Raw genomic sequence first — 27,346 nt, forward strand, 5'->3', positions numbered from 1 at the left:
GGACTTCTGGGTCATAAACCCGGAAGTCCTTCTATCACAAAGGACAGCTATTATCGGGAGAGCTGTCCTTTGCTATTTTACCCGCAAATCTTCATGCATACTGGCGGGTGTGAGCAGGGCTGCCAACAGAAATCTTGGGCCCCGGTTCAACAACTTTACGGGGCCCCCCTTGAGGGGGTGTGGTCACAACAACTGAGGAGGATTACTGTGATGGCATGGGATTATTGTGATGAGCCGGTAACACCATGGGGTGCATGTCACACACAAACTCTAGGGGAACAAGCTGCACCCTGTGTGTTTGTGTTCGGGATGCTGCAGCCAGCGGGGTACAAGACACAGTGACAGCAAGCAGCAGCACACTGATAGAACTTCTGCTTAGTTGTCAGTGACAGGGCAACTGCCATTGTTGCTGCATGTGACATGCATGTTCCATGTACTGTTTGTTTATACTGTTTATACACTGCTGTGGGTGTGTTCTTGGTCACATACAGCACCTTCCCTAGCTTGTCCCCTCCATAGGCAAAGGCAGGAGGCAGTTCTATTTGCCCTGAAATCCCCTCCACTGCCTGGCCTATATTATAAGAACCCTATACTGTCAATTATTAATACTATATTACAAACACTATTGAGGATGTTCTGCTGCTCCCCAAGAATCCCATACTTGTTCCAGTGCTCCAAAGAGCAGGGGACCTAACTTGTGGAATGGTGCCCACATCTGGGAAGAAAGGCTATAGGCGGGTATCCACTTGTAGATATACAAACGAGAGCACGATTACGACATTGCAATCATGCTCTCGTTTGTATAGCTAGTGATGTGCTAGGACTGAACGTTCACATCGTTCAGTCCCGGCACATCCCTCATCCCCGCACATGCTGAACCTGACAAGATCATCAGGTTGACCAGCATGTATGGGCGATGTCGGATGTCAGAAGCGACCAGCGGGCACGCGCATCGCTGGTCGCTACCGACCAAAACATGCCCGATGCATGCACGAAGCATGCGCGATTTGCAAGCGATTGCACGATAACGATGTAGTTATCGTGCAATCGCTTGGCTAAATCGCTAAGTGGATACCCCCCTTTACCCTACTGCCAAATCTAACGGCTTATTGTGGTGCTGATCTTGTATATGTATAAAGCATAACATACACATACTTATAGATTATGTGCTACTTATGACCTATTCATTGGCAGACCACGCTCACTCTGAAATCAAGCGTTTGGAAACCACGTCTAGAAATCCTGTGTTTGCAACCTCAGCAGCACTGAGCTGGTACCTGCCGATGCTCTGAGATATTTACCTGGCTGCGGGCTTCCACGGGCCAGTCTCTGCAGCCAGCCACTTCTCTCCCCAGGGTACTCACTCTTTGTTTCCCCTATTTCCTAGCTCCAAACAGCAGGAGGGCCGACAGCCATACACAGTAGACGACAGTTTCAGGAGATAGGGCAGGATCCTATTGGCCACAGCAGGATACTATTGATTGCAGTGCGTCTCAGCCGCCATTGGCAGCAGGGTGTGTCCCCAGGTACCCCATAATTTAGTGAGAGTGTGTCCTCCCCTGTAATTTTGGGATAAATAATGTGCTATTGCGCGTAAGTGTGATCATCACAGAGTGTATATATATATATATATATATATATATATAAAAAGGACAGAGGGGTGGCACTCCCAACAATAAAAAACCAGCGTGCAGGTGCCCACCAGAGTAAGTCAGCAAACACTGACCCCAATAGTACATAGCATATAGGCGGCACTCTGTCTCCAAAGAAACCCAACACAGGTAATAGTGAATAGATCACCAACGTTTCGGAGCATTTAGCTCCTTCATCAAGGTACCTTGATGAAGGAGCTATATTAAACGCTCCAAAACATCGGTGATCTATTCACTATTACCCGTGTTGGGTTTCTTTGGAGACAGAGTGCCGCCTATATGCTATGTATATATATATATATATATATATATACACACATATATATATATATATATACATACACACACACACACACATATACACATATATATATATATATTTATTTTTCTTCAGGTTCCGGCACTCACAGGGTACTGCAAACACTGTCCTGGGTGCCCTCCAACACCTGACTTGAATCACCAAGCCACTGTAATAACAATATCCAAAGGCAGCACTCCGGAAAAAAAAAATCACTCAATAGTCCAAAGCTGTGAACAGCAACGTTTCAGCGTGTTTATTCACGCTTTTGTCAAGCTTGCTGCCTTTGGATATTGTTATATATATATATATATAACATAATTATCCATACATTTATATATATAGTACATACACACATCTATACATATATACAAAGATACAATATATGCATATATATATATATATATAATGTATATATGTATGTGTGTGTAATCAGCATGATTCTGAACAGACTTAATGGTAATGGGTCGATATTTATAATCAATATAGCAGCACCAAACTGTCTCTCACAGGCAGCCACTGCGCTCTTCCCTCGCACCGATCCGATGGACAAACTCTGCTACTGACACTGCGCGGCTGCGGCCACAAAATTCAAGAACATAACCTACGTCAGCTGCCCTGCCTGTCTCTCTCCCAGTGCAGTGCCCGGAGCCTGGAGAAGAGACTCAGAAGTAGCTCCACAGCCCCGCGGCAGCTACACACAAGTGCACACTGCAGTGCAGAGCTAGGGAGATTCATGGTGGACAGTGACTCACCCAACCACCCCCTCCTGCCGCCTGCCGCTCGCTGTCCGCTGCTTACCCGCTGAGGCATATTAATAGTGATTGAAAAAAATGTAAAAATAAAAAAGTGAATGGAACTGGTGTGGTCCGGGCCCCTTGGCATTCCCAGGCCCGGGTAATTTGTACCCGCTCCCCCCCCCTCTCGGCGCCTCTGGGTGTGAGAGAGATATATGGTGAGAGAGATGGTGTGAGAGATATAAGATATATGGTGAGAGAGATATAAGGTGAGAGATGGTGTGAGAGAGATATATGGTGAGAGATGGTGTGAGAGAGATATATGGTGAGAGATGGTGTGAGAGAGATATATGGTGAGAGATGGTGTGAGAGATATATGGTGAGAGAGATGGTGTGAGAGAGCTATGGTGTGAGATGGTGTGAGAGCTATGGTGTGAGATGGTGTGAGAGATATATGGTGAGAGATGGTGTGAGAGAGATATATGGTGAGATATGGTGTGAGAGAGATATATGGTGAGAGACGGTGTGAGAGATATATGGTGAGAGAGATGGTGTGAGAGAGCTATATGGTGAGAGAGATGGTGTGAGAGAGATATATGGTGAGAGATGGTGTGAGAGAGATATATGGTGAGAGATGGTGTGAGAGAGATATATGGTGAGAGATGGTGTGAGAGAGATATATGGTGAGAGATGGTGTGAGAGATATATGGTGAGAGATGGTGTGAGAGATATAAGGTGAGAGATGGTGTGAGAGAGATATATGGTGTGAGAGATGGTGTGAGAGAGATATATGGTGAGAGACGGTGTGAGAGAGATATATGGTGAGAGACGGTGTGAGAGAGATATATGGTGAGAGAGATGGTGTGAGAGATATATGGTGAGAGAGATGGTGTGAGAGAGATATATGGTGAGAGAGATGGTGTGAGAGATATATATGGTGAGAGATGGTATGAGAGATATATGGTGAGAGATGGTGTGAGAGATATATGGTGAGAGAGATATATGGTGAGAGATATATATGGTGAGAGAGATATATATTGTGAGAGATGGTGTGAGAGATATATGGTGAGAGAGATGGTGTGAGAGAGATATATGGTGAGAGAGATATATGGTGAGAGATGGTGTGAGAGAGATATATGGTGAGAGATGGTGTGAGAGAGATATATGGTGAGAGAGATGGTGTGAGAGATATATATGGTGAGAGATGGTGTGAGAGATATATGGTGAGAGATGGTGTGAGAGATATATGGTGAGAGATGGTGTGATAGATATATGGTGAGGGAGATGGTGTGAGAGAGATATATGGCAAGAGATGGTGTGAGAGAGATATATGGTGAGAGATATATGTTGAGAGAGATATATGGTGTGAGAGATGGTGTGAGAGAGATATATGGTGAGAGATGGTGTGAGAGAGATATATGGTGAGATATGGTGTGAGAGATATATGGTGAAAGATGGTTTGAGAGAGATATATGGTGAGAGATGGTTTGAGAGAGATATATGGTGAGAGATGGTGTGAGAGAGATATATGGTGAGAGAGATGGTGTGAGAGAGATATATGGTGAGAGAGATGGTGTGAGAGAGATATATGGTGAGAGATGGTGTGAGAGAGATATATGGTGAGAGAGATATATGGTGTGAGAGATATATGTTGAGAGAGTTGGTTGGTGAGAGATATATGGTGAGAGATGGTGTGAGAGATATATGTTGAGAGAGATATATGGTGTGAGAGATGGTGTGAGAGAGATATATGGTGAGAGATGGTGTGAGAGAGATATATGGTTAGAGATGGTGTGAGAGAGATGATGTGTGAGATATATGGCGAGAGAGATGGTGTGAGAGAGATATATGGTGAGAGATGGTGTGAGAGATATATGGTGAGAGATGGTGTGAGAGATATATGGTGAGAGAGATATATGGTGAGAGATGGTGTGAGAGAGATATATGGTGAGAGATGGTGTGAGAGAGATATATGGTGAGAGATGGTGTGAGAGAGATATATGGTGAGAGAGATGGTGAGAGAGACGGGGTAAGATATATGGTGAGAGAGAGATATTGAGAGGGAGATGGTGAGAGAGAGAGATGGTGGGAGAGAGAGATGGTGGGAGAGAGAGATGGTGAGAGAGAGATATGGTGAGAGAGAGATATGGTAAGAGAGAGAGATATGGGAAGAGAGAGAGATATGGTAAGAGAGAGATATGGTAAGAGAGATGGTTGGTGGAATTCAATTAGGTGCGAGTTTGGTCCCGTAAGGTGAAATCACTGCAAATTTGCCTTGCAAATTACACTTTTTTTTCAATTCCAAACTCGTATTTCTTTTTCAGAGTTAATTCACCTATTTTTGTTCGCACCCCGCTGAGCAGGGGAAAGGTAGGGAAAATCTGTATTTTACAGTAAAAATGACGGGACGCTTCAGAACCCCATGGACACCCCCCCACCCTTAATGACTAATTCGGCATTTGGAATTTTTCAATTAGCTTAATTGGGACAATAATTACATGAAAAAATAAATGTCCTCAAATTACCCCAAAATAAGCTTTTTTTTTTAAACTAAATAATGCACTCTGATTTATTGAAAGTATTTATTTCATCGAAAAATAATTCTTTTTTATAATTTTTTTACATTTTATAAAGTTGCCTCAAATTACCCCAAAAGCATATTTTTTTCTGCTTTTTTTGCATTTTCCGTTTAATTCCTTTGTAATTAAACGAAATTCTACAGCTTTTTACATTTATTTAGTTTTTAAAAAAAAATTTTTTACAAATCAGCCATTTGACTCCTTTTAAAAGCATACAGGGCCTGATTCAGCAAGGAACGCACGCTAGCAGACGCACGCACCCAGCCGCTGCGAGAATACCACAGCACAAGAAGCAGACACCCAGCAAAACATAAAGCCGCCCACCTATGCCGTGATTGACAAAGTAAACATCGGGAACATCGAGTGTCATCGAAGCTGCGTATAAGCTAAGGGTAGACCTGACCCTGCCACAGGACTTGAGAGATTCCTGCACCACCTCCTCAAGTGTGCCTCTGCCCTATTCCCTCCCCAAATGTGCCTCTGCCGTCTCTCTCTCCAAGTGTGCCTCTGCCTCCATCCCTCCCCAAGTCTGCCTCTGCCTCCATCCCTCCCCAAGTCTGCCTCTGACCTCCCCTTCCCAAATGTGCCTCTGACCCTCCCTCCCCAAATGTGCCTCTAAACTCCCCACCCAAGTGTGCCTCTGCCCTATTCCCTCCCCAAATGTGCCTCTGGCGTCTCCCTCTCCAAGTGTGCCTCTGCCTCCATCCCTCCCCAAGTCTGCCTCTGCCTCCATCCTTCCCCAAGTCTGACTCTGACCTCCCCTTCCCAAATGTGCCTCTGACCCTCCCTCCCCAAATGTGCCTCTAAACTCCCCACCCAAGTGTGCCTCTGCCCTATTCCCTCCCCAAATGTGCCTCTGCCGTCTCCCTCTCCAAGAGTGCCTCTGCCTCCATCCCTCCCGAAGTCTGCCTCTGACCTTCCCTTTCCAAATGTGCCTCTGACCCTCCCTCCCCAAAATGTGGCCCTAAACTCCCCACCCAAGTGTTTCTCTGACCACCACTCAACATGTGTTCCTCTGAGCACCAATCCCCCATCCCCATCTCAGACTCTGCCGCCACCCCCATCACAACTTTGACTCTGCTCTCCCTGGCTGGTAGCCGCCGATCAGAAATAGCATGGACAAACGCAGGCAATATCATGTTCAACGCCATACAATTGTGCTTACCTGCCTAATGATGGCAGGTAAGCACAATTTTTTCTTTAGTGAAACTTTTGGATTATTTCTCACTTCAAAGGGCTGCCGTCATCTATAACCGTGCTATCACCAGCAATATGGTTATACTTTGTATGGAGAAGTCTCACAAGAATCAATACCTGACCATTGTTCCTTGAATAAATAACTTTTGTGTAGTCCTTAATGATTTTATTTATTACATTTATTTAGTAACTTATCTCTACTATGTATATGTTTATGTATGCATTTGTGTGTGTGTGTGTGTGTGTGTGTCTGTGTCATGTGGGAAAGTCTGAATGAGGAGAGATCTGAAGGGCATGATGCTGCGCATATTAGTATCGTGGGGTAAGGCATCATGGAATGTGCTTGCTCTGGGTGCCAGGGCTCCATGCTACATCTATGCTGACTGTCCTGGAGGCCGGAGGTAGGATGGGGGGGGGCCCTGCTTGTTTCATCTGTACTGGGCCCCACACTTTCTTATGGCAGCCCTACACATATAGACATAATCCCGGGAAAGTGAGAGAGGTATATTTACTAAAGGTCAGATTCGTTTTTTTGGTCTTTTTTCCATTGGATTTTCAATTTGCCGATTTACTAAATGTAAAACTGACGGAATAAGGCGCACTGAAGAGGGCCGGCACAGGGTGCTCCGACCCCTGGAGCCAGCCCTGAGCACCTACACTTATTGGTCAGTATGCTAACCCTCCCTCCCTGGTGCCTGACCCTAACCTCCCCCCCTAGTGCCTAAACCTAACCTCCCCCTCCCTGCACCCTAAACTTAACCCTCCTCCCTAAGTGCCTAACCCTAACCCTCCCCTAGTGCCTAACCCAAACCCCTAAACATAACCCTACCCCCAACCCCGCTACTTACCTTTGGTATCCCGGTGGTCGGGATGCTGGCGCCGGGATCCTGACCACAACTCGTCCTGAATTATCTACTTATATGGTTACACACGGTGGACTAGAATCCGTACATTAAAGGAAAAACATACCGCACAGCTAAAAGAGGTCCGGTGTAAAGATAACTTTTTGTGAACATAGGTAACCTGTACTAGGTGAGTGTCTCTCTTGAGGGATGTGATATTATCCATTCAATTGTGTAAACCATTATGTGAAGGTGAAGACCTAAGGATACATTTTGAAGCATGCATCTCATATATACAGTATGAGGTTAGTCCAGAGGTTCCGGTAAAATAGATAGAAGATTTCTGTATATGGATAATTGATGAAAATGTCCTGTTTTTCTGTTTGGATTTCCCTTTGGAGAATACAGGACATCTCCACAGAAACTACTGGGACTGACAATACTCTATCTAGCAGCACTTGTGGACTACTCTACTCTGGGTTATATATAGAATGTGCTGCCATCAATCACGATCTATCCCACGATGTCCACCGTAATGGGGATCCTTACCATCCCACTGACAGTGAAAAAACATACAAACCACACATTAAAATACACCCAGGCAACGCTTGGCACAACAGCTAGTATATACAAGATAGATAGATAGATAGATAGATAGATAGATAGATAGATAGATAGATAAATAGATGCGGAATTGTCACTATGGGCCTGATAAATGTTGTGCACAAACCTGATGGTTTGCAATGCATACAACTCCATCGGTGGGTGGACTGCGCATGGGCTGGAACTACAGTGTGCATGAGCTGCGATGCAGCTGTGGTTCTGGTTGGAGTATCAGCAGAATCGTCCCTAACCAATTTGGTGCCCTAGGCAGATTTGGGATGATGCTCCCTATCAGATAATCCCACCACCAAGCTTAGGGCCCCATTAATTAACGTAATTTATTACCAGTGGTATATTTGATTTGGTATTGGAGTAATACTAATGAATATGTCACTGGTATTCAGCATTACTTACCTCTCCAGCGAGGTCCAGCGATGATCTCCCTCCTCAGTGGTGTCTTCTGCTCTGTTGCTAGCAGCCTGTCAATGCCAACAATGGGCTTCTATGGCATGCGCATGTGCGACGGTCAGTCTGCAGACACGCATAGAAGCTCATTCTGACCGCTTCCCGATCGGCTAGAAGTCATCGTCACCTGTGGTAGCTGGTAGTCACTACGCCAACACCATCACTATGCCGCAGCCAGAGCTGCGGGATGCCCCTAAGGCATTCCAGATGCCCTAGGCAGTTGCCTAGAATGCCTATGCCTAGGGCCGGCTCTGAGTATCGGGAAAGCCGCAACCTGATTGACAGGAGCTGTACGGGACGGGGAAGCTGTCCATTTTAAAAACTGAGGCATGTTGGCTCCGTATTCTGTGTGGCCAGTGTCTGCATCTTTCGATGCAGATTTACTGACCTCGGCAGTGGAGTTCAGGCACCCACAATTAGCAAGCTTACCCAGATGGCCGATGGTTGCGTGATGGCAATACTTTTCTTTGTCTTTGGACACTGCCCTTGGATCTTCAATGCTGGAAGAGGGTGTCTTATGCCTTCACACGCCTCCTCAAGCATTAGCATATTTTCGCACCGCCACTGCGGCGATGCATATAGCGTACAATTCTAAATTAGGCCCTATATAGACTAAGGATAATATAAGAGGAAGACAATGCACCTAATTAGGAAAGTTTAATCCCTCTATAACAAATAAATCATCACCTACAGTATATTGAAAAAATGTTATGTAGAAAAATAAAATGATGTGCCAGTGTAACAGTGGTAATAATGTGTGTATAAAGGCACGCCAGGGTCATTGCCTTCCACAAGCTCATAATAAGGACTGATATAGGCCAGTGGTCGGACTATGCTGTCCCCCACCGCTAACTGAGTGTCCCCCACCGCTAACTGAGTGTCCCCCACCGCTAACTGAGTGTCCCCCACCACTAACTGAGTGTCCCCCACCGCTAACTGAGTGTCCCCCACCGCTAACTGAGTGTCCCCCACCACTGAGTGTCCCCCACCGCTGAGTGTCCCCCACCGCTAATTGAGTGTCCCCCACCACTAACTGAGTGTCCCCCACCGCTAACTGAGTGTTCCCCACCGCTAACTGAGTGTCCCCCACCGCTAACTGAGTGTCCCCCACCGCTGAGTGAAAGCTGTAACAATATTTGTCTCCAACATCACTCATACTATTCCTGAACAATGAAATCTGAAGTGACAGTAACCACTTTCCTTAAGAATAGGGGCGTAATACTCGTTTCTTGTATTCCTTTGCCAGATCTGTGATTAACCTAATCATGACTAACATAACAAAATAAAATAAAAAAACTGGATTGACTTCTATTATCCTGTTTCCTTTCATTTTTTGTAGGTATTGTGTAGGTTATTATAAGTTTCATACTCCCTTTAGCGATCACTTTATTATAACCAGAAAAATTTCTCTGTCTTTTGAAATTCTGGATATTGCATAACACTGACATAAAAATGACAGAAGTGACACATAGTTCCCATTTTTTCAGGCTTTGATCTAGAACATATTGTGTTAGTGGAATGTTGGATGTTGATGATTTTATACTCTTTCTAACAATAACAATGAAGAACGTTTTGAACGGCTTCACTTGCAGCCACGTCAGTCCATGCAGTCGCTGCGTGCTTTACAATGCACTGGAGTGAGATCTGATTTGCAAACACACAGCTGCTTCCTGAGCACAGAGAACATACACAGAGTGTAAGAGTGAGAGGTTCTAGGAACACAGCAAGTACTTTACTGGAATGTGTGCAGAACATCTGGGCTCAGTCAGGCAGTTACCATACAACCCTTTCTGTGCTGGAAATAGGCCGATAATATTGCTGTGCTAGTGTATTATACAAATATCACATCTATCTATAGATATCTCTCTCTCTCTTTCTCTCTATTCATTTCTTTGGTTCAGAAGCATTTGGAGTTACAAGACAAGCTCATATATAAGTGATTTAAGCACACATATTTGTGATAATTAGGGGGTCTATGTACTAAGCCTTGGACAGAGATAAAGTGTAGAGAGATAGAGGCCCTCATTCAGAGCCGCTCGTAAGCGGCCGCTCGTTCGTTATGAGCGATGTTCGCAAATCTGCGCATGCGTACGGTTTTTAATACGCATGCGCGAACCAGTCAGTGCGGCCGAAAATCGTTTGTTCGCTAAATAGCGAATGCCTGCTATTTTGAGTGACAGGAGGAGGCGTACGTGGGTGGTAACAGGGGAAGGTGCTTGAAAACGGGGAGTGGAAATCAGAACGCAGGCGTGCTTAAAGGTCAAAACGGACGTTTTATGGGTGTGCATAATTAATACAGGAGCTTCATTGACCACGTCACTTGGTTGATTTATAGTCAGAACTGCTCGCAAGATTGCGGTAGGAAAAACCAACCACAAGAATAGCGAGCAGTTCATACGCCGTCCGATGTACTCGATTAATCTATTAAATAGCGGACATGACGTATGGTGCGAGCGGCCAGGGGGGCGTCTTTTTCAAAATTACGACCGCAAGTTTTGTTCGCTCGTTCAGACATAGAGACGTGAACAGACCAAAAAGTGCGAACGGTTCATTTGAATAGCCACCCCTTTTTAATGAACGAGCGAGCGCAAATAGCGTCCGGCTCTGAATCAGGGCCAGAGTTCCAACCATTCAGCTTCTAATTGTCACATTACAGGCTGTGTTTGAAAAATGACAGTTAGGAGCTGATTGGTTGGTGCTTTATCTCTCTGCAAAGCTTCATGCATAGACCCCTTAGTGCATTACAATAAATTATATTTTACACCAAAAGAAAACTTCATTTAATTCCAAAACACAAGTTTCCCTCCACATCCCCGCATCCCAAAAAAATACATTTACTATATAGAATATATATAAAATCTATTGCCAATGGGAAGTAAGCACAAATAGGCCATAAGAGTAATACTCAGTAGCCGCTTTATTAGGTATTTGCTCACCTCATCATGTATCGTGTGTTTATATGCCAATGTAGTAGATGCAGCTGCCCCCCCCCAACCCCCTCCCTAGGGTCATCGCTCTGCACTCAGAGAGCAGAGTGGGAGCCTCTTTTGAGCCTGCACCAGACCACATCGGGACTTCCCTTTGCATTCTCCAGACCCAAGCTCGCCCTGAAGAGGACACCTCCGTTTTCAGAGGAAGCCTGAGAGCCTGGAATGGTATTGGGGGTTCCCCAAGTTTGATATGGTGATGGTATATTTCCTGCCCTAGTTTGTGCGTGCTTGTAATTCAGAGAGAGACTGACAGGACTGCACTGGCACTAATAAACAGTGCTGACATAAAGAGAAGTTCAGCCCAAAACAACTCAGATGTGAATACAGATTTTTTTTTGTTATTTAGAAAAGGGTCAGATTCATTTACAGGGTAACTCTCCGAATTCGGTTTTGCAGAGCCGGCTCTAGCCCATTTGGTGCCCTAGGCAAAATTTTTACTGTTTCCCCCTAACAACTACCCATACGGAGCTGAGCCCCTCAGGAAAAAAAACAGGTGGCCCTCCTCATGGCCACGGGCCTAGTACCCGCCTACTTTATTCAATAGTGACCTGGGCCTAGTACCCAGGTCACTTACACCTTATTGGGCAATAACTCCCTCTAGGGCCTAATGCCCCTATGTAGCCCGGGCCTTGCGCCCGCCTATATGCCCACGGGCCTATTGCCCGACAGTACCCCCACGGGCCTAGTGCCCGTCAGCCCTGGTGGTCTAGGGAGGGGGTATATGGTAGGCCTCATGGAGGGCCTACCTGCTCTGTTGGAAGAGGCTGCGGGGGGGGAGCTTCGTTGGCTCTTTTACTTTCCACCCCCACAGTCCTCTCCGCCTATCTTCCTTCTTGATCACGGCGTCTTCTGGCCTCTTCCGCGGCTGCCGGAACTCTTGCCGCGACGCTCTCTTCAGGAGGTCTTCACTCCTCCCTCTCCGCCGCCTTACTGCCTTTTCCTGCTAAGCAGCGTCTGATACAAGACGCCGCGAGTGGGTGGGGCTATGACGCGGCGAGCCGCGATCGGCTCATCGCATCTGCCTCCTATTGGCTGCTGGCCCGCGAGCCTCGCAGCCAGAGCCAAACACCCGCCGGGGCCGACGCTGTACCAAGGCTACCAGGTGACGGGCTATAGTAAGCCCGCACCCAGAGCCAAGTCCTGCCCGACGATTGACCGGCGCCGAGTCCTACACGCCGCCTATGCTTCCCCGGCGCTGGGAGCAGAATTAGCATCCCAGCGCTGGACGCTGATGTGTCCCATAGGGGACACATCTCCTCCTGCTGTGCCGGTGCTGGGATCAGCCACTTGATCCCAGCACAGCTTTCCACATGGCAGCGGTAGCAGCAGGGCAGGGGGGAGGGGCATGCAATGCCAGTGGTGGGGGAGGGGAACTGCGGCAGAGCCCTGGAATGCCCCTAGGCATTTGCTTATTATGCCTATGCCTAGGGCCGGCTCTGCGGTTTTGGATGCCCCATACGAGAGCCCTGTAATGGATTCTGCAACACGGATGTGCTTTCTGCTTAATGCTGTGGCCGACGTTGTCACCCGATCTCAGCCACCCATATGTAGATACAACGGGATAAGCAGCTGTTTGGAGTAGAAGTCTACCACCAGCTAATTACAAATATGGGGCAGTCCATCTATCTCACATATTGCGGAGTTCAAAGTTTCCTTCATCTACATAGGTAAGTAAACTAATAATCTGCAAATTACGATTACAAAATATAAATGAGACAGACCAAGAGGAGTGAAAACTATGTAGATGTCAAATGATTAAGATGGTTGTTTCTGTATCTATATGTTAAATAAATAATAATAAAATAAATAAATAAAAAGAAAGTGATCGTCTTGCATAGATGTATAAAGTACAAAAGCTGTGTACGTTAAATAAATGAAATTACACATGTTGCTGCAGGCATATGTAAATGTACTGACAAACGCACTCAGTCACTCAGGAATGGTTACGGGATGTGAGCAATATTTGGAGCATCCTGTGCAATGTCCTAGCTATGGCCTGTACACACGCAATTAGCAAAACAAAACACACTCTTATGCAAAGTTCTAAAGCTAAATCTGGCTTTAATTAGGACACGTCACTATAGTGAACAATAACCCCAGAGGAGGGACCAGCCCAAAAAGCATAAATCTTTCCACCCACTCTCCTGTAGGAGATAGGATGTGATATCTAAACCTACCGAGGCAGCTTCAGCCACATGACCCAGACTGGCGACCATTCTCTGCTTTCAAAGCCATTCTGGATCGAGTCCAATAACAGGGAGTTACTGCTGATGTCTTCCTCCGGCTCATATTCTTTTGTTTCCAAGGCTCTCAGAACCACACATGAGGAAGAAGAGTTCTTTAACATTGACACAGCTTCACTACGGCTGACTCCTGTCAGATCTATTCCATTGACATTCAGCAAAATGTCACCTGTGGGCCAAAGGATTAGACACATATTAAAGGCACCATATTATGATATATATATATATATATATATATATATATATATATAATGTCTTCCTGTATGTATGTATGTATATATATTACATACACACATATTGTGACTGCATATGAATTAATGTTTATATAGCATGTATCCTATTTTCTGCAATGTTTTATACCTTAAGCCTTTTTGTATCCTTTTTTACTATTATCTTGTGCACATTATTCTTGTATTGAGCTGTAGAGCCCTTGCAGGGCCGTTTTATAGAGAGAGAAAGAGAGAGAGCGTGAGATGGAGATAGAGAAAGATGAGCATAGACAGAGTCAGACAGACAGACAGTCAGACAGACAGACGGATAGATACATATTAAGAGAGGAGGGGGCCAGTATTAGTTTCCCGTCCGGGGCCCCCTCCTCTCTCCCGGCTGCCGTCAGCGAACTAACAGCAGTAGTAGACACTTTCCGGGCACTAAAGTGTGCCCAGACTCTACCACGCATGAGCAGTACACTGGGAAAATAGCGCAGCAGCGATTTTCCCAGTGATTTCCTACTGCGCATGTGCGAAACGCTGGGAAAATGGCAGCATCGGCCATTTTCCAGGTGTTTTCAGCAACACTACTCCGTGGGACATTGGAGAGGTAAGTATGACAAAAAAAAGTATGAGGGCAGGGTGTGCGGTGCGGGCAGCCAGGGGCCAATGTGCATCGCACTCCCTGCACCCATTATAAATACGCCCCTAGATAGATAGATAGATAGATAGATAGATAGATAGATAGATAGAGCACTGGAGTGTGGGTGACATAATTATAACTGTGATTGCTTTGCTGGCCAAATACTGTTAAGAAAATGATGTGATCAAACAGTCTATGTAGCATTATATAAGTGGAGGGACACAAAGCCGGCTTACATCATTGTCATATGACGCCTTTTTACATTCTTAAAGACTTTTAAATATTCATCATACAGTATTGTGTATTTTATAGGATATTGGATCTTTTTTTTCTTCACTGTACACTAAAATGAATAGGTCACATATCCCTTCTCTCCGGGCTCCTTGGTGACTCTCACATCTAGGACAGGGGGAGCAGCATTCCACTAACACAGGAGCCAGCACAACGTTCCTCCCCTTCTCTAGAGCAGAGCTCAGCACAGAGTAGTTACTGCAGAGCATCAATGACCCTTCCACAATGAAATACATGTCATCTAGTGATGATACATCTTGTTTGACAAGGTTTACAGGAAAGTGGGAGACTGTGCTGAGGACTGGGGCTGTCTTGGGAAATATGGAATGTGCACACAACACAGATAAGGGCTACGTGAGTGACTCAGGGCTGGATCACACATAGTTACCCTACTATGTGCTGCTCGCTGATGTAACACAGCAGTCTCTACAAGCTGCACCAAAGAATTAACAATGATGCTGTTTAAAACAGAAAATGGCAACATGGAAAACTATGCAGATGCAGAACACAACAGAGACAAACTTTACATCACTTGTATACCCCTATGTTCTATGTTTTAGCCAACCAATTAATCAATCTCCTTATTATTATTATTATTATTATTATTATTATTATTATCATCATTTATTTATATGGCGCCACAAGTGTTCCACAGCGCCTTACAAAGTACATAAACAAGTTGTAGACAAGCGACAGGACCAGGACAAAGATAATATATATTGCTACATTAGCGACCACAACACCCAGATAAGCAACAGAGCATAAGCAGCCAAGTGTTAGGTGCCCTCGTGGTGAGTAGGAAGTAGATGAAACTAAAGTAAGGAGAAGCACAGGAGGGTAGAGGGTATCTGACTATCTAAATAGAGATTGGCAGGCTGTAACAGGACTTTACAACGTTCTGCCTTTAAAGTGGCTACAACCAGATCCAAGATAAAGTGATTTACACCAAGGATGGAGATCTATACACCCGTATGTGGGATCGTACAATAAATCTGTTTCATTTCTGTTTACAGAAACTATGGGAGCCATTTACTAACATGAACAAAGACTTTTCATGGCACATAGGTCAGATCATGTCCCCATCCCCCTGTGGCTCTCTCTCCTCCTGTCTTCTTGTCCATTTGTTTGGTTACCTCTTACCTATCATGTGTTATGGGTATGGGCTTTATTTATAATCTTACATTAGCGCTTCTTGAATGTTCTGTCATTGTTTGACCACCATTTTGCCTGTAGGTCTTATGCTGAATTTCAGCATAGTATGTTACATTTAAGTAGCGGAACTATTTAATGTAGGAAGTATCGCAGATGTCTCCTATGTTACGACCATGACCCGTTGAAAACCCCCATCCCAGCGATCAGTGGTGAAAGTACAGGTTACATTTAAGTAGCGGAACTATTTAATGTAGGAAGTATCGCAGATGTCTCCTATGTTACGACCATGACCCGTTGAAAACCCCCATCCCAGCGATCAGTGGTGAAAGTACAGGTTTTAGTATTTGCCTGGACAGATGCTTATCAGAGCATGAACTCATTGATAAATAGTCCCAAAAAAAAACAATGTACAGCAATAAGGAATTACACTATTCAGGGCCTCACTGCCACCAATGATATACAGGCCTCTAATTCTCCCGGCGGGCCCCACTAGGATGTTAAACATAAAAGGGTGTTGGAATGTATCACATACATTATATTATTTATGCCTGGAATAAGGAGGACTGCTTTGAGCTTTTATGAATAACTATTCCCTCTTGCACCCTATTTCCCCTTCATCTGCCCTGCCTTCACCTATATCTCAGCAGGGATTGTTAGTTCATATTGTCAGTTTTGCAATTCGTGTTAGGCTGGCCAAAGGGTTTGTGTCACATACATGCTTGGTGACCATGCTTTAATGGCATGAACACAAACCTTCTACAAACACATATACAGTACAGTGCATACGGAAAATATTCACAGCGCTTCACTTTTTCCACATTTTGTTGTGTTACAGCCTTATTCCAAAATGGAATAAATTAATTTTTGCCCTCAAAATTCTACACACAATACCCCATAATGACAACGTGTAAAATTTTATTTTTTTGAGATTTTTGCAAATTTAATAATAAAAACAAAAAACTAAACGAAAGAAATCACATGTACATAAGTATTTACAGTCTTTGCTCAATACTTTTTTGATGAACTTTTAGCAGCAATTACAGCCTCAAGTCTTTTTGAATATGATGCCACAAGCTTGGCACTCCTATCTTTGGGCAGTTTCGCCCATTCCTCTTTGCAGCACCTCTCAAGCTCCATCAGATTGGATGGGAAGTCTTGGTGCACAGCCATTTTCAGATCTCTCCAGAGATGTTCAATCAGATTCAAGTCTGGGCACTGGCTGGGCCACTCAAGGACATTCACAGAGTTGCCCTGAAGCCACTCCTTTGACATCTTGGCTGTGTGCTTAGGGTCGTTGTCCTGCTGAAAGATGAACCACGGCCCCAGTCTGAGGTCAAGAGCGCTCTGGAGCAGGTTTTCATCCAGGATGTCTCTGTACATTGCTGCATTCATCTTTCCCTCTATCCTGACTAGTCTCCCAGTTCCTGCTGCTGAAAAACATCCCCACAGCATGATTCTGCCACCACCATGCTTCACTGTAGGGATGGTATTGGCCTGGTGATGAGCAGTGCCTGGTTTCCTCCAAACATAACGCCTGGCATTGACGCCAAAGAGTTCAAACTTTGTCTCATCAGACCAGAGAATTTTGTTTCTCACGGTCTGAGAGTCCTTCAGGTGCATTTTGGCAAACTCCATGCGGGCTGCCATGTGCTTTTTACTAAGGAGTGGCTTCTGTCTGTCCACTCTACCATACAGGCCTGATTGGTGGATTGCTGCAGATATGGTTCTACTTCTGGAAGGTTCTCCTCTCTCCACAGAGGAATGCTGTAGCTCTGACAGAGTGACCATCGGGTTCTTGTCACCTCCCTGACTAGGGCCCTTCTCCCACGATCGCTCAGTTTAGACGACCGCCCAACTCTAGGAAGAGTCCTGGTGGTTCCGAACTTCTACCATTTACGGATGATGAAGGCCACTGTGCTCATTGGGACCTTCAAAGCAGCAGATATTTTTCTGTACCCTTCCCCAGATTTGTGCCTCGAGACAATCCTGTCTCAGAGGTCTACACACAATTCCTTGGACTTCATGCCTGTTTTGTGCTCTGACATGCACTGTCAAGTGTGGGGCCTTATATAGACAGGTGTATGTCTTTCGAAATCATGTTCAAACAACTGAATTTACCATAGGTAGACTCCAATTAAGCTGTAGGAACATCTCAAGGATGATCAGTGGAAACAGGATGCACCAGAGCTCAATTTTGAGCTTCATGACAAAGGCTGTGAATACTTATGTACATGTGATTTCTTAGTGGGGTTTTTTAATTAAATTTGCAAAAATCTCAAAAAAACATTTTACACGTTGTCATTATGGGGTATTGTGTGTAGAATTTTGAGGACAAAAATGAATTTATTCCATTTTGGAATAAGGCTGTAACATAACAAAATGTGGGAAAAGTGAAGCGCTGTGAATACTTTCTGGATGCACTATATATACACAGTATGGTTCCAAAAGGAAGTGTACCTGTTTTTATTCTCCCGTCCCTTCCGATAACTCCGTCGGGGTCTACGCTTGTGATAAAGATGGGCAGGTCCCACTCCCAATTGGATACACCACCTGCCACTGTCATTCCCAGAGATTCTGTGTGGTCCTTAACGATGTTCACAACCTTCTCCACACACAGGACTGTCCGATTAGCATTCTGATAGAGAAAGTGACAGGATGGGTTAGCATAATCCCACATATCATGTTCGTAATAAAAACACAAACACGTCATGACTAAACTATAATACACAGTATAATAACGCAGTGAGAATTGGCATCCAGATATCTACATAACTCGTACAATAAAATATAGAAATAGAAGGGTCAAACTGTTCAGTACAGCAGCTCAAGAGCCATATGCGGCTTTATGCTCCTGACACGTTATGTCCCTTCATAGCTCAACTACATTTGGTTTTATGGGGAAGCGCAATGAAGTGGGCAGATTGGGGGCATTTCACGGGTGTTTACACATCAACAAGAAAAAGGGAGATTATTTGCGTGTCGTCGCTGACAGTAGCGCTGACACAAGACGCAATGATAAGATGGAGAAATTGCACCTACATAGGGCCAGTGCAAGTTTTGATGGTACGACCGATGGTACGATCGATGGTGCAGCGATAGCGCCGTTGCAAGTGGGCATCTCTGTGTAAACAGAATCGGTCGCGGCATTAGCATTAAGATGCCGCTGTGTCTGTGTCCACCTCAGAATCAGCAACGACGACAGCACATTTGGTGGGACATTCTCTGCTTTGCAGAAGAGCGTACACACTTTTCTCCCAGACAAAGGACCTAGGGGTAGATTTTCCAAAGCTTCTAATACAGACAAGTGGTGGTGTTGCCTATAGCAACCAATCAGCTTCTAACTATCATTTCTCTACCGCATTCTAGAAAATGATAGACAGAATTTGAATGGTTGCTATGGGCGTCACCACCACTTGTCTGTATTAGAAGCTTTGGAAAATCTACCCCTAGGTCCTTTGAGAGAAAAGCTGTAGTAAATCTACCCCCTGGTGTCTATAGTACTGGAGATAGGACTTGTCCTATACCTTTAATGGGACACACTTTAAACTTCTGTGGAAATGTGCGTTTCGAGATACAACCATGCAATCAAGCTTTCCACTCATGAAAGTGACAAATGTAATAAAAGCAGTCCTGAGGTCTCTGTGTGTAGTGATCAACAAGGCTAAACCAAGCAGTATATTAAACAGAAGAGTTCAGCTGAATAGAAGGGGTGGTCCTATAGTGGTAGTGGCATTTCTGTTTCCACCATATGCATTTTCAGTAGGGATGTGCAGGCTCGGATAGGTTCGAGTTTGCACGTTGAGTTTGGATTTTTCCCTCAAAAAAAACGGAACTCAGAAAGAGGCTAAACGTCATCTTACATGGACGAACATCATCATTCCTGGACTTTTGTCCAGGAATGATGATGTTCGTCCATGTAAGATGACGTTTAGCCTCTTTCTGAGTTCCGTTTTTTTGGAGGGAAAAATCCAAACTCAACGTGCAAACTCGAACCTATCCGAGCCTGCACATCCCTAATTTTCAGTTGTGTCCGCAAAGCTGGACTGATCTTCCAGAGCCAACACTGCAAAGTATTCGCCGAACTACCTTTTATGTACTCTCTAATCTAGAAATCACACATATTTATCATAGCCACAAAATGTCCTATTTTCTATTGCAGTTTATTGTGGTGATACAAAATATTTTTAGGGGCTATTCATAAAAATAAACAAACAAAAAATGCAACACTGACAATACTGGGTGGCCAATTGGGGTCTCTACTGCCTGGTCACACAGCAGCACTGCACCTTGAAGACCAGTCTTTGGCTTCCAGGTGTAAAGCCAATAAAAATCACAAATGAGAAAAAAAAAAATACATAATTATTTATTATAGCTTTATTTTAATTCTACAGCATTTTTTCTTTTTTTTTAATGTATTTGCTATTGCCATACTGACATGTGATAGCATAACAGGACATCTGGCAGTACGGTTACTGGCGCTGTCCTTCAATGCAGTAAAGAGCAATAAAGAGCTTCCCGATGCAAACGAGAGTCCTTGTGATGACCACCACAGTGATACAAAGCATTGGCCATAGCATCCTGTTGGGCTTGATAAATAAGGAGAATCCCTATCTGGTGAAAATTACCAATTTTGATGGATTTAGGGTTTTTACACCCCTCAGACATAAAGTGGGAGTAGTGCACCTATATACAACAATCTCTTCACTGAAAGTGGTAACGGAATGAATAATAAGGCATAACTTAGTTCACAACACATCACATGCGGCCGAAGTAAATGTGATAAAACCTTCTCCTTATCATCATTATTATTATTATTGTTTATTTATGTGATGCCACAAGTGTTCTGTATAGCCATACAAGGGAAAAAAACGGACAAGATACATAATTACAGACCAATACAAAGCCTACTAACCTACTCTCCTGGAACCTGGGGGAGACTCAAGATTTTCCAGGTAGTCTCCCGGGCTCCTGGAAGAGTGGGTACTCCTCCTGCATCCCACCCACTTCCTGGTTAAGTCTGTGAAGAGGGTTATGAGGTCTAGTGAAGCAATTCTATGCAAATTTGAATGCAGTAAATAGTCCAGCCCGGACCCATCATCGGCCACCAGTATCTTTTCCCCGAGCTTCTCACAGAGAGGAGATTTTTAAAGTAGGCAAGGAAGCCAATGGAGTGTCTGGCAGCAGAGGCAGAGAGTGAAAAGAGGAAAATGGGGTGGACAGCAGAGATGAGAATAGATTGGAGAGGGGCAATGTGAGAGTTAGGAAGGCCACCAGATTACAGTAATCAAGGTGGGAAATGATGAGAGCATGAATGAGAGTTTTAGCTGCCTCCAGGGTGAGGAAGGATCTGAATCTGGAAATAATGCAGAGGTGAAAATGGTAGGCTTGTGAAAGGGACTGTATGTGGGGGAGTCAAGGGTGGCACCTAGACAGTGCACTTGGGGAATGGATGAGAGTGAGATGTCAACAGAGACGGTGGTAGTAGGGGGAAAGAAGATTAGTTCAGTTTTCAGTTATTGAGTTTCAGGAAGCATTGTGCCATCCAGGATGAGGTGGCTGACAGGCAGGAGGTGACACAACAGGGAGCAGAGGCCCATGGAAGAGAGATCAATTTGGTATCATCAACATAGAGGGAGTAGCAAAGTCCAAAGTAACTGATAAGCTCATTAAGGATAGAAGTGTAGAGGGAGAAGAAAGCCAATTACAGAACCTTAGGGCTACCAAACTCGGAATGTGAGGAGGAGGGGAGGTTGCGGTGGGTGTAGCTAAGTAAAAAAATCAGTGTAACAAGTAGGAGACAAACAAGGAGAGAGATGAGTCACAAAGCCCAGTGGAGGGTTTGGAGGAAAAGGGAGTGTCCAACGGTGTCTAATGCCACTTTGAGATCAGGAGTATAAGAATAGACATGAGGATCACATTGGTAACCTTGGTTAGGGCAGTTTCTGGAGAATGAAGTGACAAAGTCAGACTGGAGTGGCTTTAGAAGGGAGTGGATAAAGAGAAAGAAGGTGAGAAAGTTGAACACTACCAACTCAAGGAGCTTGGAGGCAAAGGCAAGAAGACAGATGGGACAGTAGTTAGCAAGAGAGGAGGGATCAATGGAGGGTTTATTAAGAATGAGAGAGACTAGAGCATGTTTGAATGATGAATGGAAGTTGACTAGATGGGCAATGTGGGAGCATAGGGGGGGAGGCATAGGGGAGATCGGAGGTAATGAAGTCAAGAGGGCCGGTGGCGGGTGAAAAGTAGGAGAAGAGGACAGGAACTTTAGTCCCAGAGATTGGTGTGAGGGAGGGCAAGGTTGGTAGTCTCAGTGGGGGGAAGAGTAGCGGAGTGAGTTTGACCTAGAAGTGATGAGTTGACATTGATTCTATTTTCAAGGTGAAATTAGTAGCAAAATCAAGTTCTCTGATGGAGGATGGAAGGAGAGGGCAGTGGGGGAGAGAAGGGAGTTGAAGGTAGCGAAGAGGCAGCAAGGATTGGATGCCTGGGAGTAGATGTGGGCTTTGAAGTAGAATTATTTAGTGAAAGAAGTGAGCTATATGTTGAGAGAGTGAACTTGTAGCAGAGAAACTCATCAAGAAATTGTGACTTCCTCCAGCAGAGTGAGAGCACCTTTGCAGACAGTGGGTCACAGCAGAGTGCCATGGCTTGTGGGGGGACCATAGAAAATTGACTGTAATAGCTTGGGCGGCAGAGTCAAGGGCAGTAGTGAGGGCACAGTCATTGAAGGAGACAGCTTGGCCTGGGCAGGTGAGGTTAGTAATGGGGAAAGAATTGAATCTAGGCAGGAGGAAAAGTTTGAAAAGTTGAAATGAATAAAAGGAGGTTGATCCCATAGTGCAATTAGGCTGGTCTTTAAGTGACATTTTTACTCTTTGCACCATTCACATTTCAATCTGACCCCCCAATCTTGCCACAGGTCCATACTAAATATAATAGTCCAGCCCAAAAAGTGGAATCACACATATGTATGTGATGTGTACAAATAGGTCCATTTGCACTTAATGCAATGCACTGTGCACCCACATTCTTCCACATGTGTAAATGACCATTAGTCATTAGTGTCACTTTAAGATCATCATAAAACTTGCACAAAATACAAACCAGCGGAACTGACATTACCTCTAAGACATAAACAACTCCGAGTGTTATCAGTTTATGGTTTGGCTAGAACCTACCATTTTTCCCAGCTGTTCTTATAAAATGATCCTTTCAAGCCATGACATGCAATGCAACACAGATTGTTCCCAGTTTTATGTTTACTAAGGGATAAATGTTTATATCGGAAACTCACAATCTCTAAAGCTGTAATGCTTGTCCCACACACAAGTCACAGCTGCGTGTGCGCTGGAAGCAGATAGGATCACTCCCTGCAGCTGCTGACTGACACCGGAACATGTGCAAGGCACTGACCGTCGCACATCATGGATCTACATCTCACTCTCATTTATATAGTACATTACAAGGATCTGATCAAGGATCCAGAGGAGAAGGAAATGTCTTCACTAGATGCTGACCTATTTCTGTCACATTAAATTTAATGTGTTTTTAACGAAGCATTACAGTCTACAAATTGTCATTATAATTTAGTTCATTACAGTTTCTCTGTTTACATTCTCACATCTTAAAGGGAAAGTACAGTATCATCCTTTTAGGGAAATATAACAATAGCTTTAATTTATGCCTAGTTGCCACTTAAGTCTGTATGATTTCTTACTGTCTGTTAAACACTGTGGAGATTCCACTTATGGCAAATAGAGGATCTGGGACCAGAATTATATACATCTCAATAGGATACCCCAGACCAGAGGGGGCAGGTTATGCGGTAGCTAGGCTAAGCAGCTACTACTACCAGATCTGATTACTTGAAAATCTTCTCTACAGTGATGTTGCCCAAAATAATGTGTATCAAATATGCTGAGCTCTGCCAAGGAGCCAATTTATTGTGGAGCACCTCCTAAATTAAGGCATTAAATTAGCCCCTATCTGGGAATAATATTTAACGCACACCATATTTTAACCACTTAGCTGGCTAATGTTTCCCCAAAAACTGCTCAGAAATTGATGAGGGCTTAGTTGTGTATTTTTTATATATATAAACAATAACATCTCTCACAAAGACACTGACAGCAGCACATCACTCCTTCACTGACAGACATATGCATCACTGCCTGACTAACAGGAATACACATTTATGACAGAAAATTTTAAAGAAATGTCAAAATTACTAATTAACTCAAAGGACCTGACATTAGTCCTCACCAAAGAACTTGAACAGTACTTGCATGAGCAACCACTTCAGAACCCAGCACAGCAAACAGTGAGTGCCAGCCTTGACCCTGAAAAAGCAATAACTACTTCCTGCCAGTACAATTCACTGTTTCTTTCCAAACTGAACCACTCTTAAAGTGACTTAGGGCTCTATATCCCACAATCCACATTTTGAATGCAGATTGTAGTGTGATATTACCGACTGAATTCGCATTGCGAATTCAGGCAATATCACATGGATTTACTAAAAATCCCTTGCAGGGCTAGAGCTTGCGGTAAAGCTCTGTCCCTGCGAATCCCCTCCACATCCTTATCACGGTATTTTTGCAAAAAATACAGTGACAAGTGCCGGCTGACCATCGCTAAGCTCCGCCCCTGTCACTAAGCGCTACCCCCGCAATCGCGGACCCCCCACTGCGATCCCCCCTCCCTAAATTACACTTACCTGCAGTGATCGGTGCTCTGGTGATGTCCTACGTGGCTACAGTCAGCTAACATCCCATCCTGCACTGGGACCCAGTCAGGTGGCGACCGGGCCTCAGTGCAGGCTGGGAGACATCACCGGAGCCCAGATCAGCGGTCCCTGGTCTCAGATAAGTTTTTTTTTTTTTTATAATTTTTTCTTTTTTTCTTTTTTTTTTTTTTTTTACAGTGTATCAGCGTGTGGTCTGTTTAGACCACACAGCTGATCACTGGGGCCGGCTACGGGCTCTGCTCTGCCTGTTAGAGCGGAGCAGGAATCCGATAACTGAAGAAGACCCTGGATAATGGCGTTATTATCACAGGGCTTTCCCCGGTATTTTTTCACAATTTATTTTTTAGTAACTTTGACCAGATCTCATTTCCCATAACAATTATGGGTAATGCGATTTGCTTACTAAAAAAAAGTGATAATTAGGGGTTGGAGTAGAATTTTACGAATTCTACTCCAATTGCCCTTTAGTAGCTTTAGGTGATACTAAAATAATGTAAAAAAGGTGTGAAAACACCCTTTTTCACCTTACTTTAGTGAAAATAATGTTAATAAGTAGAGCCCTTAGTTATTAATGTTCAACTGATAAACAGCATATTCTGAATGTTCAATTGTTTTATTCATTTACTCTGTTTTCCAGTTAAATGTTTATTCATTAAAAATGATTACATTACCATCTTGCGGACCGTTGTTTAGGTGGGACTGATTTTCAGTACCCACTGCTACTACTGATCTCTACACTTGCAGAGATCAGCCAAATGGTGCTTCTTGCACTTTTGTCCCCGGCAAATGCGCTCCGGCAGTGATGTTGTCGGTCACAGACCGCCGCATCACAGCAGGGGGGACAAACAAGCAGGAGGAAATCCTCCTTAAAAGCCAGGGGACGCAGCAGGACAGCAATGTCACATGGGATTCAACCTTGTCAGGTAAAGCATACTTGCCTACCCTCCCGATTCGGCCGGGAGCCTCCCAAAAATCGGGTTCCGCTCCCGGGCCCCTGGAAAGGCAGGCAAGCCTCCCGGCCCCGGGCGACTCCACGGTTCCCCTCCCCCCCCTGCGGTTCCACACTAAATCCCGGCAGCAGGGGGGACCCATGACGTGATTCGTGCTGAATCGTGTCATCGTTGCCCTGCCCCTGCTTCAAATTGCTTTGCCCCATGTCCTGCTCCTTTGCCGCAACACGCCCCCCACTGTGCTCCCTCCCGGAAGGAGGGAGCTAAAAGTCAGTAAGTATGAGCTAAAGCCCAGCTGACTGCGACCTCGCCAGTAAAGTTGTTAAAAGAATTACCATGTACATCAGACTTGTCTGTCACTTAATTTATCAAAATGGGTGTATTACTGAGCTAAATACTCAAATTGTCTCTAAGGGCTCTATTTACTACAATCCGCATATTGAATGCAGATTGTAGTGTGATATTAATGACTGAATTCGCATTGCGAATTCAGGCAATATCACAGGGATTTACTACAGAATCCCTTGCAGGGACAGAGTTTGCGATAAAGCTCTGTCCCTGCGAATCCCCTTCGGAGCCTTATCACGGTATTTTCGCAAAAAATACCGTGACTAAGTGCCCGCACATGCGCCAACCGGCCGCCGCTGCTACCCCCCCCGGCGTTAAGCCCCGCCCCCCGACTTCTTCTTGGGAATATCTTGGAACTTCTTTTTGCTGTCCACACCCTGGATTTACAACAGAGGTCCACACCGTACAATTTGGAGGACTCCAAGTGCAGCATACTCACCTGTATGTCAATAGGAGCATTCCCCCTATTGGTATGAGGATCTGGTAACTATATACGGGACAAATGAATATTATATTGGATTCAGTGTCTATACCAACATCCGGTGTTTATGTTACTGGACATAACCACTTTAAACATCTAAGTGACAGCACTGCTCTTAAATTTACCCAAGCATCCGACAGTATCATAGGAACAGGGAATGTGCTGTTGTGGTCCTAAATTAGGTGTATATATTGGCTTGCTATAATTGTTTTAATTTGATTCTAGTTCAATATATTATATTTTATTAAAGTGACCTATATGGTTTATGCAATTTTAAATAATTGTTTGTGAATTTTCATCATCACAGCGCTACTACCTTTTGTCTATTGTATGTTTATCTATGCATGGTCCTGACTAGCCCTTATATAGTAGCAGCTGGGATTAAACCACTCACTTCAGCGCCTGTACCCATTTATTGGTACCCCAGCCTTTTCATTTCAGTCTTGAAAAATATCTATTTCCAGTAGATACTTTTTTTTGTCAACTTTTTCTAGTACAGTTGATTTGTATAGATTATCTAGAACAGGATCTCCACCATCTTAAGAAAAAGAAAGAAAAAAAGCTAGCATTGTCATATGTCCCCTCCAGTGTTTTTATCCCATCAACGTGACACACTCTCTCCTTCAGGTACATTTTGGCAAACTCCAGACAGGCTGCCATGTGCTTTTTACTAAGGAGTGGCTTCCGTCTGGCCACTCTACCTACAGGTATAATTGGTGGATTGCTGCAGATATGGTTCTACTTCTGGAAGGTTCTACTTCTTCCATTTACGGATGACGGAGGCCACTGTGCTCATTGGGACCTTCAAAGCAGCAGATATTTTTCTGTACCCTTCCCCAGATTTGTGCCTCGAGACAATCCTGTCTCAGAGGTCTACAGACAATCCCTGCCCCAACACAATCCCTGCCCCAACACCC

The 27,346-nt window shown here is 44.5% G+C and overlaps 1 protein-coding gene across 5 annotated transcripts in view; it reads right to left on the bottom strand.

Moving 5' to 3' along the window:
• The window catches only part of LNX1 (ligand of numb-protein X 1), a 224,961-nt gene that overhangs the window by 21,022 nt on the left and 176,593 nt on the right, over window positions 1-27,346 (bottom strand). For all 5 annotated transcript variants that reach the window (XM_088475264.1, XM_088475265.1, XM_088475266.1 and 2 more), the window contains 2 exons: window positions 18,359-18,536; window positions 13,541-13,775 (listed from right to left, as the gene is read on the bottom strand). In XM_088475264.1, the coding sequence (XP_088331390.1) occupies window positions 13,541-13,775; window positions 18,359-18,536 (413 nt within the window). The remainder of the gene's footprint in view (window positions 1-13,540; window positions 13,776-18,358; window positions 18,537-27,346) is intronic.

Source organism: Taudactylus pleione, unplaced genomic scaffold (genome assembly GCF_031769625.1).
Source record: "Taudactylus pleione unplaced genomic scaffold, aTauple2 ptg000169l, whole genome shotgun sequence".
NCBI classification, from domain to species: domain Eukaryota; kingdom Metazoa; phylum Chordata; class Amphibia; order Anura; family Myobatrachidae; genus Taudactylus; species Taudactylus pleione.